The sequence below is a fragment of the Buteo buteo genome, chromosome 19 (genome assembly GCF_964188355.1).
Source record: "Buteo buteo chromosome 19, bButBut1.hap1.1, whole genome shotgun sequence".
Classification (NCBI taxonomy): Eukaryota; Metazoa; Chordata; class Aves; order Accipitriformes; family Accipitridae; genus Buteo; species Buteo buteo.
The window spans coordinates 9,438,121-9,455,480 of NC_134189.1; the positions used below are offsets into that span (position 1 = coordinate 9,438,121).

General features: G+C 41.7%; 1 protein-coding gene across 1 annotated transcript in view; it reads left to right on the forward strand.

Annotated features, from left to right (window-relative positions):
• The window catches only part of DGKI (diacylglycerol kinase iota), a 175,232-nt gene that overhangs the window by 121,550 nt on the left and 36,322 nt on the right, over positions 1-17,360 (forward strand). The window contains exons 24-27 of the mRNA XM_075051054.1: positions 3,413-3,482; positions 5,003-5,043; positions 6,603-6,730; positions 7,308-7,433. Coding sequence (XP_074907155.1) covers positions 3,413-3,482; positions 5,003-5,043; positions 6,603-6,730; positions 7,308-7,433 — 365 coding nt within the window. The remainder of the gene's footprint in view (positions 1-3,412; positions 3,483-5,002; positions 5,044-6,602; positions 6,731-7,307; positions 7,434-17,360) is intronic.

Sequence of the window (17,360 nt, forward strand, 5' to 3'; positions counted from 1 at the left end):
GTCAGCAGAAACATCAGCAAGCCCAGGTGCAAATGAGAAAAATGATGCTGGAGTTGTTTTTCATTCTGTTTTGTTTCTCTAATAAGTTTAATGCTCATAAAATACCATTCTCATGGGCCTGAGACTTCCCAAGCTAGTTCTGCAGTTGAACTGTAATGAAGTCTTGGAAGGATCATATCACAATATGCAATTTGTGACTTGAATTTACATTTACCAGCATTATCCCTATCTTCATTTACCCAGCATTATGTACTCTGCTAGGTCTATGAATTTTTACTTATTTCTCTTTGTATCATCTACCTTTTTAGTATGCACCGTTATCTTTGGATGTTTTCTTCCTTTTGTTCTTTGTATCCCAATCCTCAATTTTCCACAAATAGTGGCGTAAATATTAAGATACATAAAGCTTTGTGCATGCAGATACATAGACATTAGCAAACCTAGTGGATTTCAGAAAACACTTGACTGTCCCACATACACCTCAGTTGTGATACAAGCAAACCTAAATATCCCACAACTCCATAAGCCCATATTAGAGAAAGGCATAAGTGTATTTTAAACCTGATGCTTAAACCACTGAGATATGTCCTTTCGTCCCCATGTGCAGAAATAGTTCACTTTATGGAAAGTTATGCTGTCATTGTTTTCATCTCTCCTGTAATGCACAGAGGTTGGAGACAAAAACCTGTACATGAGAGCAAGGTTTATGGGATCAAGTAAAGATCTTTCAGTCTATATATGGGAGAGAATTGAGGCTGTTGTGTTTTTGTCAGGATGGCTATAGATGCAGGTATCATGCATCAGAAGACGTATGTGTATATATATTTTTTTGTAGTCAAGCAAAGTTTGTATGTTGCTGCAGCAACATTTCAGACAAGATCTGTTGCCAGGACTGTAGCAAAACTCCAGGGCACTGAGGAAACAACAGATGAGTTGTCTGGAGCTGTCTTTGCTTTTCTGTCCTGGATAACCAGTAAGGAAACACAATAAGCTAATAAGATGAATCTTACAAACGCTGTTATGATACCAAATGAAATTAATAACATTTTGTAGCAGCATCGTACCAGCCACTGATACGCATTCACCTGGCTGAGGAGTGAGGGTCCATCAAAGTGCAAAACGCTAATCATCATCAGAGCTGCTTGAAAACAACACATAGTGCACGCAGGTACCCTGCTGATGAGGAAGCTGGGGAAGCTAAGAACTTGTATGTATCTGTACAACATCAGCATGACCTCATTTTTTCTCAGGTGGCTGAAAAAGTGACAGATATCTTTATGTAAATTGAAGAGCAATGACTGACTCTTAACATATGAGAACATTGTTTGCTCTGTAATCAATTTGGAAATTGGTTTACCCAGTCAGACTGAAATGACAACTTCCTTCAGCATTCTTTGAGATTTTCCCAAGGTTGAAGAAAGCAAACTGCTTCTTCCCCATGGTCTTACTGACACATGTCTGGACAGTCTGGGGAATTGAACTGATGAAACTCTCATTTTTTGGTTGATATATTCTTTATTTTTTCTTAACTTTTTCTCACACATGGCTACTGAGATAAATATTTTAGAAATAAGTCAGATTTTCAAAATGGTAAGGTAAATTGCTGAGAAATATCTATTACTTCTAGGTTTTCTTAATGATGTAAACACTAGCCAGCAAAAGCAGAGGAAAATATATAGGAAACTGCAAACCTTTGAGAATCTGTATGAATGTTGCGGATGTGTTGGGCACGTTTGATGCACCATAAACTTTCATTTTAACTCTGTGTTGGTGTTTCTGCACTTTCCCTCTTGTATATAAAGCAGCCTTGCTTTCCTCCTTCAAACCGTGCACACGGTGCCACCTGCCTGAGGGAATGGTGGGGTTTGTGTCACTTGGAGTCTCTCAGGCTGGGTGCCTTTCTAAAAGGTCTGCTGTAGCTCAGGCTGGAGTCGTGGATTCCTGTGTTACACTAGGGATTAAGCATTCATAGCCCTGTTGTCCCTTCTGGCTGAAACCCCATGATTGTTTGGAATCTCTTTTTGGAACTTGCTCTTTCAGCCAGCCTTTACTTTCTCGTGTTGGACCTTCAAACAACTCCTGACCTGATATAACTGGACAATTCCCAATATGAAAATCGTTGGTCCTGCATCCTGCTGTCAGGAAAGGTGCTGGGCTTCTGTGTGATATTCTGAGAAGTCCCAATGAGATATCATTATATCCTGGTCTGTTTTTACCAATCTATGTCCATGTTATGAATATATGTACATATACATTACTCACATTCTATGTTTTCTATGCAGAGTAATACTTTTCTCAAAGGCACCTTTCCACCCCTTTGCTTCTACTTTTTCTTTTCTTGCCTTGTGCTTTTGGTATACCACTCTGTAGTCTGTTGTCTGAAGAAGGAGTAAAGTTTAATCTTGAGCTAGTGTGTGCCTGAATTTACATCATTTGCAGATGTGCTGATTTCACTGCTTAAGATGTAAATAAGGATAGAATCTGGCTCTATACAAATTTTGGGTGGGTGCCCGAGATTCATGCTGTTGTGTTTTGTCCTGTGCAAATCTATTTGTGTTTAAACTGTGTCCCAGTGACTAGGAAGTTGGCTGGCCATCTGCTGGCAGCATGGAGTAGAGCCATGACTACCCTCTGCTTTCTGAGATCCCTTTTGCCTCTCCAGCTCAGTGAGAGCTGAAAAATCAAGGGGACAGCCTGTTTGACTCCTTGGAGCATACAGGTCAGGAAGAAGGCCTGTTCCTGAAATAACATCCATCAGTTCCCAAGGAGCCCATCTTTTTAGCCAGAACAGGAGGATGTTGATGTAGGATGTCTGTTTGCTTGGCCGATGGTGGTCCCCAGGTCTGCGCTCTCTGTACTCCGGGTGTAGAGAAAAACGTTTTTCCCCCTGATGTGCATTTGGGTCACGCCAGGGACAGGCAAAGTGGGCAATTGCTTTGAGTGGTAGATCAGTACAGCTAGGAAAGAGTGTAAAAATACTGAGCTAGAACAAAGCAAGGTGACAGGCACACAAGAAATAAAAATAGTAATTAGAGTTCACGGCTGTTGTCCAATGTTGATGCATATCTTTTTGACCTCTTTCACATCTCTCTATTCCTGTGTCCCCACAAATAAGGGGGTCTGTAGACAGCTGAGAAAGCTGGTTTTGATGCAGAGCTTTTTGATACTGCTGGGCTGAAGGGAAGGGAACAGCCAAGGATGTGGCTGAAGGTAACCATGTCAGTTTACTCTCTTCTATATTACAGTCAAGCTCTGATGTCAGTGAGGAGCAAATCCAGTGGGTTTGGGCTACGTAGGTTTTGCACATTGTGCGATGTCAGTAGAGCAAAATGAAAAAAGTAGACACTAGAAAATAGTTATTTGAAGAGAAAAAAATCTGTTACTTTTAATGTCATTTCCTTGCCCTATCCAGGACCAGGAAAGCTCTTTCCCCAGAGTACTTTCTGTTCAGAGGCTATCTCCTAGATGGTGCTTCCTAGACGGTAAGTGCATCTCCCTTCTGTTGTGCCTAGCGTGCAGCTTGCTTCTGTGCGCATGTAAAGGATAGTGCATCTGACAGTATTACCGTGGAAAGGTAACTGTTCCTTCTTGTTACACTGAGCAGGCAAAAAAGGAGCTGCATGCCCCCCTTCCCTTCTGAAAAATGAAACAAACCCTTCGTCTAGCAATCAAAACATCTGTTGTAGCATTGTCACCCCAAGGAGGCATGTTCTTCTAAGGGTGCTTAGAGGTTTGGTTTACCAGTGTCTCTGCTGTGATGAGCAGCGCTTACTGCATGGCAGTGCCTGGACTCAGAGTGCAGCTGGTTGTGGCAACACGCCGCTGCTGGAAAGGCTGCGTTCTTCACTCTGCTATCTCTTTAAGTGCTATAGTGTTTAGGTACTATAGTGTTTAGGTGATGGAAATGTACCTTCCTTTCTCTGTAAGAGTGCACTTCATGTAACTCCCTGGAGACCTGCACTTGTATTTGACCCAGACTTTGTCAAAGCAGATGGCTTATCTGGGCTTTACATCAGGCTCCAGAGCACTGGAATTAGCAGCTAAAATGGATGGCATCTGCTTTTGCAAAAGCTTCAGCATGGGGAGACTGAAATTTTTATTGTTCTAAACAAAACCAATTTCTCCTTGGCAATTTCTAATCACTCTTCCTTGTCTCTCATGAGGAAAATTGATAAAAAACATATTGAGAATCTGTTTGGGTTTGGGGGAAAGCTGGGTGGCTAGATGCATTCAGTTTTTATCTTTAGGGATTTGATATTCCCTTGCAGTGCCAAAACCTACAATGCTTACATCACTCCGTTCTTGTGTCCAAAGTCCAGAATGAACGAATCTGTTTTCACTGGTCAAACTAAATGCAAAGCAGAAACAAAAAAATCGCATGTGATAAAGTACGTTGTAGGTGATAAAATACTTCTGGGTTTTGTAATATAAATTATTTGGCAGTGATGAGATTCCATGTTAGGTGCTTTATTAGTTAATCTCCCCTATTTTCGTGTGTTTTTCACGAGTAGCATAAATTTTCCTTGAGTGTATTGGTAATTCAGGGTGAATATCTGTGGCCATGCATTTGATTTACAAAGAGCTTCCAAGCATGTTATTGTTCTTTAGGTTCAGAATTTGAATTAATCCTATTAGACCCATCAATTTCATTATATGCTTGCTATACACTCATCGGAACAATGCAGCTTTTTCTGTCACGTATTTTAGTGTAATCAATTCTTCTTATAAGCATGAAATCCATTTTATATGTTTTTAAAAATATTTATTTCAAGTTAGTAATTTCAGTGAATTTTGTTAAGCCTCACCTTTAAATTCACCATTTAATGGGATAGGAATATGGACACAATGAATGAATCAGATTATGTTCTTGTGAAACCACTGTGACTTCACTGACACAGAGGTTGTCTTATGTGGTGGTGATGTTAGCTCAGCCCATCTTGTCCATGCAGTTCTGCTCAGATCATTTTCTTCACTGCAGCTCTGTTGTTTCTCTGTCTTGCAGCAACTTCTGCTGATCGTTTTTACCGCATTGACAGATCTCAGGTAAATCTTTATTCAGTTCCTGTTTCTATAGATTTTTTTTTTTATTTTCAAATCTATGTCAAATGCAGCTTAAAATGAATTATCTGCTGTTCCTCCTGTAAAAATGCTACTGATGTCTCATGAAAAGTAGAGGAAAAAATTCTGGGCCATTTTTTTAGTTGATGTAATTCTCATCTTTTCACTGAACTTTTTTATCTGCTGACCATCTGCCCTTCTGTTTACTACCAATCTGATGTACAGATCAGAATTTTCTACATTTGTCATCCTTATCAAGTCTTACTAAGGGCATCTGTGTGTCAGCAGAGTATTTGAGTTTATATCTTTACTGGTGCTTTTAGCCTCCAGAAGTCTTGATCCCGTGTGTGTGACATGGAATAGCTATGGAAATTAAGGTGTTGTTACAAGTTGACAATTATAAACAGAGCTGTATCAAATATTCCCAAGGAACCCCAAAACTGCATGTAGCTCCATTGGATTCAAACCTGTGGTATAGATTTGACAATCTGAATATATTTTCTAAAAGACACTTTGAAAATTTTACAGAGCTTTTGGTGTTTCTGATTTGTAGCCAGAACAGGCCAATTAGTGGCTCAGCATTAAGTGCAAACTGTTGATTTCACACAGTGGTCATTTGTATCTAGTCCTCCTGAGAACTGTGTAAGCTGTTTCTGGATCACATGAACATATGACTGTTTCCTAGCAAAAGCAGCTGGTGGTTTAGTTCAAGCAGAAGGAGCTGTGGCTTTAGTTCAGAGGTCCCCGATTCAGGGTCTGCCTGTAGCCACCATGGAAATTCTTTGCACACATTCATAAATGCTTTGATCAAGTCATACTTTAACATTTGGAAAGCAAGGGTGAAGAAGATGCTGCTACAGGTTAAACTGGGCAATGTGACTCTGGCTTATTCTGCATTTCTTTAATGCTTGACTCTGTACAAGTGGTCATCTTTCCCTCCTACTCCATTTCCCTGTGTTTCTGCGGGAAAAGATCAATCCTGTGTGATGGTCCCAGTGCACAAACGGTGGGAAGTTTCCTGCCCATTTGCCGGTGTAGACAGGCCTGCTCACACTTGGTGGTTTTTGAAGGACAATGAGCCTTCAGTGACAATAACAAAAAAGAGGGACTGAGAAACAGAGCTTTGGTAACGGAGATGTGAAACCAGAATGTAAAAGCAATAGATGTCTGGGACAGTATCCCCAAACAATGAAAATTTCTGTCAGCCATTATCAGAGGGCAAGACCTTAAGTGTCGGTCCTCATTTTGAAAGGCAAACCTCAGCATTTGGGTAGACCTCCAGTTTTCAGCTGAATGACATAGACTCATTGAGTAGCAGCCTTTGAAGCGTTGCTGTGACTGTGAACCTTGCTGGTTGGGAATCTTGTTTTACTTGAAACTGATGAAGTATTTATTGGTGACTTCAGCAGCATTGGGTTTAGTGTGTGTGTATCTGTATGCGCTTAAATAAATACAGAGTCGCATGAATGTTCTAGCCAGCTGGGTGCTCTGAGAGACCAGTGGTGCTGCAGGTTCATTATTTGTTCCTTGTATCACTTCAACAGGAACATTTGCACTTTGTGACGGAAATTTCGCAGGACGAGATTTTTATTTTGGACCCAGAGCTGGTAATGTCACAGCAGGTGGGGACGCCACCAGGAATGCCTGATCTGGTAGTGGAGCAGGCCTCTGGGTGAGTGGTGCTGGGATCTGGCTTTCAGCTGCCGTATTATTGTTGGGCATCTCTTTTCTGGTCCCCTTTTCTGAAGGATTGGGAGATGTGGGAGGGCAGATCTTAAGTGGGGAGCTGGGGGCAGGATCAGATGCAGCTACGGTAATGACAGAAGGACAGTGGAATAACATCTACTGCGTTAGGCATCCTGGAGCACACAGCAGGACTAATGTACTTTGGCACTTTTCAACCTCCTCGCACCCCCGACTGTATCTGCCCCACCATAAATCTGTATCAATCGAGTTAAACCCCTTCTCTGCATGGTGAGGGCTCTGATACCACTGTATAAGGGCCTGAAGCCCTTTGTGCTTAAGAACGATGGTGAAACATCTTTGTTTCTTCTCATCCTCTGGGCAGACCAGAAATGCTCCTATTCATCTTTAGGAACAGTCTCGTCCTCATAGTGAGTTAAGCTATTTTAGCTTGCTGTGTGCTGAAAAATGCTGGGTACCAGTAAGCATTAGACAGCTTCAAAGCGGAGTACGTGAGGCAATTTCTGAGGAGTTGAATGCCTTTCCCTTCCTTCTTCCCTCCCTAGAATATCAGATCGGTGGAACCCTGCGGTTCGAAAGAGGATGCTGAGCGACAGCGGCCTTGGCAAGATTTCCCCACACTACGAGGTACCTGACAAACAAAAGGACGCCAGCCAGACACATATGCTGCAGTAAGAGCCCTCTGCATTTCTCTGCTTGATGATGCACTGTCACCATCACCACAGACAAGTCCTAGTGGCTCCTTTAAGCTTAATGAATTGTGCTGACGTGCTGAAATTACAGATGTCCTTTTGCTTCTTCTCTTTTGCTCATTCCTTCTGTTTCTTCCTCCTTTTCCATTATTATATGTTCTTGCTTTTTTTTTTTCTTCTCTGTGGCACCCTGTACTCTTAATAAACCTAGATCCAAGTTCCCAAAAGTAAATACATTATTTTGGATGCCTGAAGTTCCAGCTAAGGGAACATGCATGGCCCCTGGTTATGAGAAAGACTGAAGCGCTCACCCTTAAGGTAGCTCTGATGCAATGTGACAAAGCAGAAACCTCTACAATTGCTGCTTACTTTCAAAGATGTAGGCAATAGTTTTCATTTAATCTTGAACCAGAGAGACTATTGTCAGTGTAGGATGACTAAGGAGTGGTTTTGTTGCTGATAATTCCCCCATGTAGGAGATTTCAACCACCGCAATCCTGTTTGCCATGTTTGGATTTGTCTAAGAGCATCTCTTATTCTACTTGCCTATTTTAGAATTGGTTCTCAGTTTTTTAGTCCTGGAGTTCTGGACTGATGCAGATTATTCGTTATACCAGTGGGCAAGCTCTGAAGTGTGTTTAGACACTGCCTCATTTGCTGCCAAGCTGGAAGGTGTGTAATAAATGAGGCAGGGGATTGCAGCAGAGAAAGCAGGTATTATTACAGTTAAGGCAGCTGAACGCTGCTTTGGAGGACTGCCTTCTGCCCTCCATTTCCCTCACAGAATTTCTGAATGATGCAGATCTACAACAAACTTTTCACGAATGGCCAGTAACAACAGGCTTCTCATTCTGTGCATGTCCACTGTGAAGTAGGTTGGGTTTCTGAAAGGCCGTTACAAGACTTTGAAAGAGAGTGAAGGGCTGGAAGCTGAGAAATAGGCTTTCTGTGTGCCTCAGGTTGTATTACTAAAACTAATGGAAAATTTGTGCCTGCCTGCCTGCCTTCTGACTCTCATTTTCCCAGCTGCAGAATACAGATAATATTGCAACCTCACCTTAGAGGAGCACAATGAGGGTGAATTTCGTGGTCATAAGAAACTTGGATACTATGGGGATATTCTGCCAAAGATGCTTAGGAGAAAATGAATAATTTTACATTTTGTGCACAGTGTTGGTAGTGTGGAATAAATAAATCTTGAGGCTGTGCACTGCATGTGCAAAATACAAAAGGATATCAAGCAATAAAACTTGTGGAAAGAATTTTGGCAAAATTCCCCAAAAGGAATCTGGCAAAGCACAGAGGGGATGATTCTTCCTGTACATGGAGTTCTGGTGGATCCTTTAAGAGTCATCAGTTTCCAGTGTTTTACATCTAGTCTGAAATACTGTACAGCACTTCCAGCTCAAAGTGCAATACCCTATAGCCTGTCATTAGGGCAAGTGAGAGGGCACTTGCTGTGAGAGAAAGTGTCATCAGTTGACCCACTGGGGCTGTTTTCTCAGTGGTCATTTTTCTGCCAAGCAGGGGTTGGGAGTGACCCTCCTCCTGATGTTAGGAGCTGATTAGACCACAGCTGGTCATAGCCTGGCTACAGGCTGCTTAGAGTGTCTCTGGCATTGCTCTGTGTATATATGTGTGTGTGTGTATATATATATATAAAAAAACCTCTTTAAGACTAAGTCATTATTTCTGGCAAGTGAGGAGTGTAGCTAAAAAGACAAAGTATGCAAATTGAAGGATCCCTTAAATTACTTCAATCAATGAAATTAGAGAACATGTGATCTAAAAATAATTATGATGTTTGGTGTTGCTTTTGATCACAAGCTGTTGGGGTAAAGAGTAATTTGAATGTAATGGTTTTGAGGCAGGGGTCTTTCTGAGAGAAAATTTATGCTTTTGTTTTTAATTAAGCGAGCTTCATGTTAGTTAATTTTCGGGTGGCTTTTGATTAATGGTATTTCATGGTTTGCTCCCTTTCTGATGGCTCTTTGATGTGTGACTGATGTGTGGAGTGGGCAGGACATGAAACAGCATCTTGATGCAGTAACCAGGAGCTGGGGCAGATCGTAGCTTAATAGGAACATCAAATTGGTGTGAATGGTGCATACAAAAAACCAACAGGAAGACAATTACTTGGACTACTGGTGCTTGGTCTTGAAAAAAGCTAAGTATTCTGGGCTGACTCCACTGAAACATGTAACTGGACTCTTCCTTTGAACGTGAGTGGGTTCATCATTCTGATTTATCCTGTGATCAAATAGTGCAGTGAGATGGGGATAACCATTCCCTCATAGCCTGCTGTAAGCATTCATTGTTGGCCATGTATTTCTCTTCCTAGTTAGGTGTTTGTCACCCTGTTACGTGATGAGAGCTGGAAAATTAAATAAAATAAAACCCACAACAGCATACAAAAATGAAAAGCTGACTATATCTTGGTAGAGGTTTAATCTACATCTTTTAATTGAAGTCATTAATTTTCCCATTGTTTGGGGCAGTAACAACCACTCTCTAGCATCTGTCCAGCTGTGATGGTAATGTGTTTCCAAAGCTGCTAGCTGCATTGTCTGAACTGAGTGCATGGCTTGTGAAGGGTGGGCAAAGGTTGGCCAAAATGCCATCTGGTCCTGTCAGGGAGAGGAAATAAAAATGCCTGTAGGGGCTGGAAGGTGGCTGCAGCCCTCTACACTAAATAGACATTAATTAGCTAGTATTACCACCCAGGCACTGCTTTATGAGGCAAAAATAACCTAGTTCCTGAGAGGGAAGAAGAAAAAGGCTAAATGCCAAGTGTTTTAACTCAACCACAGGAATCAGATCATTGCCCAGGAAATCAGTGTGACAGTACAGATGTTACAAGGTAGTTTAGGTTTTGGTTTTTTTAAGAGAAATCTTTGCGTGGTACAAGGTGAGAAGAGCATCAAGGATGCAAGTTTGCATGTAGAAAGGTGAAGGAATGCTCATCTAGTGAAAGTTAAAAAAATATAAAGAGATCATTCTTAGGATTTGCACATGATAGGCAGGAGCTGCCTAGTGATAGTGAACCTTTAAATTTCAAAGGTTGGTGAAGACTTGAAAAATCCAAGTGTTTCCCCAAAACTCTTGCACTGGAAAACTCAGCGTCACTTCTTAAATAGAAGGAGTAGTCTGCCCTGGTGTGTTTTTGTCGTGGTTTAACCCCAGCCAGCAACTAAGACCCACAAAACTGCTCTCTCACTCCCCTCTGGTGGGATGGGGGAGAGAATCAGAAGGGTAGAAGTGAGAAAACTCATGGGCTGAGATAAAAACAGTTTAACAGGCAAAGCAAAAGCCATGCACACAAGCGAAGCAAACCAAGGAATCCATTCCCCACTTCCCATGGGCAGGCAGGTGTTCAGCCATCTCCAGGACAGCAGGGCTCCAGCACACCTAACGGGGACTTGGGAAGACAAACGCCATCGCTCTGAATGTCCCCCCCTTCCTCCTTCTTCCCTCAGCTTTTATTTCTGGGCATGACGTCCTATGGTCTGGAATATCCCTTGGGTCAGTTGGGGTGAGCTGTCCCGGCAGTGTCCCCTCGAACTCCTTGTGCCCCCCCAGCCTCCTCGCTGGTGGGGTGAGGAGCAGAACAGCCCTTGGCTCTGGGTGAGCACTGCTCAGCAGGAACGAAAACATCCCTGAATGACCAACACTGTTTGCAGCACAAATCCAAATCATAGCCCCATACTAGCTGCTGTGAAGAAAATTAACTTTACCCCAGCCAAAACCAGCACAGTTTTGATAGCAAAATCTGAATTAGTTTTCTGGTTCAGATTTAGTACAAGCTGCATCTGTAAGATCAAGCCCCATGAGTGAAGTGCGTATGTTTTAACCAGCTATTTGTACACCCGGACAAATTACTTTCCATTATTTAAAATCCCAGATGAGTACTGATTGCTTTCAAACAAATCTTATTTGAGTGAAGGCATAAATCACCATCTCATCTTCACTGTACACTCCCGTGTAGTCCTTGTAATAGAATTAGAGCACAACAAAATGCAGTGTTTGTTTATGCTTGAGTCTCTCTTTTCTTTCTCTTCTGTTATCTTAGATACTTTTACAAATAGCTTGTAAGGCACCACTCTCACTACCTTGAAGTGGAGCATGAGAAGGTTTTGCCTAAAGCAGCTCTCCACCTCTCGCTAGGAAAGTGATATTAAAAAGGAGAAGGCATTAGTGAAAGGAAAGATGAGGGCTCAAAGAGGAGGAAAAGCAATGTAAAGAGAACTGAGAATGGTTCAGGGAAAGATAAACATACGCTAAACAGGGGAAGTACTTTTAAGACAGAAAGAAAGAAAAAAACAATATAGCAAATGGATAAGAAATTGTTTTGAGGAAAAGTAAGTTCCCTGAGTGACATCGAGTGGGAATAAGTGATGCATCTCAGTGTGGGGTCTGGTCCTCTATTTCGAAAGCTCTCACTATTGTCAGTGTGATGCAGTCACAATACTTAAAATCTTGCGCACATTCCAGATGAAAGGTACAATTTTTTCGCTATTAGGAAATCTTTTCTTTAGCTGCTGCTGTAAATCTTCCCCTTCCCCTATTTCTGGAGACTCTTTTGACAAAAGAAGGCACCTGTGGTTTGTTTTTTTGGTTGTTTTTTTTGTTTGTGGGTTTTTTTTTTTTTTTTTTTTACACTCTAGTGCCCAGGTATGGTAAATAATGAATTTTATGTACTTTATGCTCCTGTTGTGAATATTAATTCTCTCCATCTACTTCAAGACTTTAGCTGCCTTCATTGCTTTTTGAGATTTTCTGTGGGGAAAAAAGGAATAATTATTGGTTTCCTTTGGAATTCTACCTTGAAGATATGTGCCTGCCGTTCTGAAAAGATATATTTCTGCCTTTTCTCATTCCCTTAAATACTTACAATGTAACAATGAAAATCTAGCAGAATTTTGGCATTGCTTGAATAATTTGCCTTGAACTTCATTTCTTGCCAGCCAGAAAAAAATTCAGCTTGACAAACAATAGGAAGGCTCTTAAAAAGTGGAATTTAGCTGACAAAAAGGAGTGTGTTTTTTCTGTGATATCCCTATGTTTTTAAAAACAAACTCTTCCGGAAATAGTTTGAATCTCTTATATTCTCCGTATAATCAGTTCTGTACAGAGATACTCATAAACAGGATGGGTTTTTTTATTTTGCAGTACAACCATTGAATACAAGAACAATCTGGAGACTGTAGCACTGCAGACAGAAATACTTCCCAGTGAAATTCATACTCTTTCCAGATTGACAGCAAAGAAAAATGTTGCTTAGTGCCTTGTGCTGCTTTGCAGCCTGTGGGATTTCAAAAGTTTCTTTAAGGACAGCTACTGCTGCTGGTATCTGTTACTATTTGGAAGCTAATTTGAGTGTCCAGCTTTTACCAATTTTCTAGAAGTTTTCTTTTTCCTTCTGGAGCTGCTTATAGAGCAACCTCAAGTACAATTGTAGATACAGAATATATATGAATTTGTCAAATGATTTGTCATGAAACTGGAAATGAGACTTTTACCTGGACAAACATTAATTCACAGGTTACTTTTGAGCCCCTCCCACATTGTCACTTAATCTATGTCCTCTTTTCCCAATCAATGTTTCTAGTTCTAGTGATGTTCATCCCTGTCGTAGCCAGGAAGAGGGACTCCTGGATGTGTCTTAGTAGATTATGGATGGATTAGTAGACACACCTTGCCTCAACTGCAGAAAAAAGGAACACAGTTTAGAGAGGAAAACAATGCTAAAAGCACAGGGGATGGAGGGGAATGTTGGCATCAAAATATCTTTTCAAAGACTGGCCTGCATGAGGTATGTTTTTGGTATATCCTGAGTATATGATGTACAGACTGTATGTGAGGTAAACATGAGAACAGATGTTCTCAACTCAGGATTCAAGAGGCTTTGTGTTACTTCTGCCATGTTGCAACCATCTCAGGGTTGGTTTTGGGCATGGGAAGACCCTGGCATTTTGCTCTCATGTCTGAAGATGGGGAAGCAGGACTAGGGAAAGTGTTACCACAAACAGTCCCTGCTATGTCAGGGGATGAGCCATAGCTCTACGGTGATTGCACCCACCAGACCCGAGGGACCTTTGCAAACAGCAAGAATCAGATGGTTCTGGAAACTGTTTAACACGAACTTTCAACAACTTCTTGTGTCGCCTTTAAGTGACTGAATACATGGAAAACCTTATTTAATCATGTCTTCCTCTGTTAATTAGTAGAAAATGTATGTCATTACTGCCAAAGTCTGGCCTTATCTACAGAGAACTGGGGTGTAGAAAAATCATGCTTTTTACTTATTAAAATTTCTGCGACAGTCACTAGTATTTGGTACTTACACATCATCCTGTGAACCCCCTCTCCCAGTACTGAGCTTTAAGACACTGTCTTTTGCTTCTGCTCTTGTTAACTGTAATTGGAAAAGGAAGAAATCAGAATTTGTTTTAGATTTGCATGTGTATGGCCTTATTTGTGTATGTGAGTGCAATGTAAATAGTGTTTGTTTTCTTCCAGAATTAAGTCTCCAGCCTTTGCTGCTGAGGTGCTGAATTGCTAAGGGGTTTTAACAACACTAGGCACATCTGATGAGGTGGGTTTGTGTTGCTGCCCCTTCCATATGCAGTGGAAATAGAGTACATCCTGCAGTGCATCCTGTAGGATGTTTTTTTTCTCATCAGTACTTATTACCAAATAATTTTATTATTCAGAATGTAGCTCCCTGGAGTGGACTGGGTGGGATTTTAGCTTCCTTTTTTCCCACCCACCTGCCCCTGAGCCCTCATTCTGAGGGCTCTTAATGATTTTTGTAGCTTCTCAACACCTGATGCACAGCTGAGGAAATTCACCCTGCTGACAAATTATTTTGGCAGACAGTGACATGCAAAATACTCCCACACACCATGAGACTACAAATTGGCTTCTTTAGAGACATCTTGCTTCTTGACTGGCATCCCGCTTTCCAAAAGGGAAATGCAAGCAGTCCAGCTCTCCTCTTCTCCTTGGGGAGATTTCAAGCAACAGAATACACATGTGCTTGACAAAGGGACCTTCCTACCTGGATGTTGAAAAAGTCAACTACCACCTAGCTTGAAAATGCTTTCTGAATAGTTCCAGTAGATAAGGGGATGAAAAAGAGTTTTCCACGTGGAATATAAGTTTTTGTTTGTTGGAGTGTGTTTAAAGGATAAAATTGACGTTGACAAAGTACAGATAGCTGGTGCCTTGGTTTTCTTTAAGTGGTTTACCATAACAGCTATAAATCTGCTTTCCACTCTTTGGCCGATAGCCAAGGTTGAAGCAGTAGAGTTGTTTCTTTTTTCTCTTTTCTTGTTACAACTCTTTCTTTGTCCTTTTTCCATTGCTTCCATCCTTGCTTGCTTACTTTAGCCCTTGGATTGAGAAGCAGAATCTGTGCTGAGAAGTAAAGAAGCTCTACAGCAAAGAAGGCAGGGAACATATCAAGACAGTCACTTCTTGTACCTTTGTTTTCCGTTTGGCTGGGTAAAAGAAAATGACATTTGATAATTTGATCTTCAGGGCCTACTGTTTTCCTGCGAGCATCAGGCACGTGGTAACTGCACCTGGCAAGAGAAGGGTAGAGGAGAGAGTGGAGCTGATGATGCTATTGTAGCTTTATGGAGTGGAAACAGCAGACCTCTATGGCCCCCAGTGACATTAAAGGCACTGGAAGAGGGGCTAGCTGGGTTTACTGGGGTGATATAGGATGATCAACAGAAAGAAAGCATGTGTTCTTCTGGGCTTGCTTTAAGCACTGTTATAAATAAAAGGTGAATATCCTCCAGCACAGCAGGCTTCCAGTCCAATAAAAGTTAGAAAAGAAGTGAACCTTGTAGTTTTAGGTAATATGTATGTCTGTATTTGTGTGTACTTGTTACGTATTTGTAACAGTTGAAGTAAGAAAAAAAAACCCCAAACATCCCAGTCCTAGTTTTCTGAGCATTGCACAGGAATAGCAAGCCTGTGTCCATGTGCTCTGTCCCTGCCATAAGGAGCTGCCATCTGCTCAGAGAGGAGACTGGTTCTTAATGTGCTCTCACTCACTACCAAGCTGTTTTATCAAAGCCAAAACTACTAAGCTTCAGGGCACGGGTATGAAACACAATCCTGTACATATGTAATACACACATTGGAATACATAATGTGTCCAAGCTTTCACACTAGGACATGTCATAATATGCATTCAGACTGTATTTATTGATACTCTGTTCTTATTCCTAAGTTCTAGTTTTTAACGGGCTTGCAAAGAGAAGAGAAATGTGATTTGGTAAAATAACTGCTCTAGACTATCACACAGAAGTACTACTTCACCTGAGCTGACTGTGTTAAACTCCAAAAAGTCAAACCTTTGCTAACTTTCTCTGGTTCTTCAGATATCTGCATGTTTGGATTTCAGCTGTGGCTGGAAACTGGAAAGTGTCAAAGTACCGTGCAGCAAAAAGCTAGAGACAAAGCATAGTCATGTGAAAATAGGTCATCTTTTGAGCTTTGCAATTTAGTATTTTAGACCCGCAAAGTTCAGGGTGTTTGGATGAGGCTAGGAGCAATATTTTGACGTGAGCCTTCACTTGACTCATTGAACAAAAAGTGAGGTTTTTCACTAGGGCTGCTTGAAAAATATATTGGTGAGCTGTTATTGCTCGGCGGAGGTATGCATGAAAGAAGCTTATTTCTTCTGGAAAATGTTGCTTGAAACAGAAAGTACCTGTGAACGTGGGCTGAGTTTAATATGCTTGGGTTGGGGAGAGATTCTTCACTTCGCCTGAGAACTGCTGAGGGACAGGCAGCCTCTTCCCCTGGTTGTGCATCTTGGCATGGCTGCTCTGCAGGGGACTGCCCTTGCTCTCCCATGTCTAGGGTGCGTGGCCCTGTCCCCCGGCTGCGGGCTTATATATAAGGGTGTAGCAGGTACTGCCTCTTCTTAAAATGCCTGCTAAAGCATTTCTTGGGTGAGAGGAGAAACGTCGGAAAGCTTAAAAGCATTCCAATGGGGAGGGAGAAAAGTTGTCCCTGCTTGCCTGCTGCTCCTCTGTGCTGGGGAAGGAGCACTCAAACCCCCAGCTTTGTCTGGGTAGCTGAGACTGAGCGAGCGTTTAGCAGTTCTGGCACAGAGGTATGTGCAAGGGAGGGAAATACATGAGGAGCGGGGCTGTAACACAGAGCCTTGCTGAGGTTCCTGGCACTGTTGATGCCCATGGGCAAGCAGGGACAGATGGACCTGGCTAAATTGTGCCAAGAGCTGAAATCAGAGCGCCAGAGGTGGCTTAGAGCCAGTGTAACCCTGACTTCTAGATTCTTGTTTCTGCGCCAGGCGTCTGAAAGTGCAGCACAAAACCATATCTGAAACTCCCATTATAAGTTTTATTCTTCATTAATTATTTTATAGTAGGGGTGTAAAGAGCTCAGCAATTCTGCTCTGCCTAGGATTATAGAAGGACCTGTGTGTTATGCACATTAACTGAGGTGATTTTTTTTTTTTATTGAAAGTTGGCAAGCAAGTGAGGATTGCTTAGTGCTTACCACTTGTTAAAATCAGGCCACTTATTTTTGAACATAATTGCAAGAATCTGTTTCTGAGGGATACCTGTGTTTCAGCCTCTCTCCTCCCCAAACCACTAAAGGCTATTTATCAGGAGTGACTGGTTTGCTTTGTGGTAACAAACACACCACTTAGGGTAGCTTCTAGGTTGTTTAGAAACCCAAACTGGCCTAAGATTATTTGGGTGATGTTTTGAGATACTAAGCAACTAATGTGCTTCATCTCCGTCTAGCCTGAGGGCCAAGTGGGGACGTGACTTCTGAATCAGAGTATATCTGATGTGCTTGCAGTGTGGCTGTCATGGCTTTGTGGTTACAAAAATAATTCATAAGTTAGTCATATAT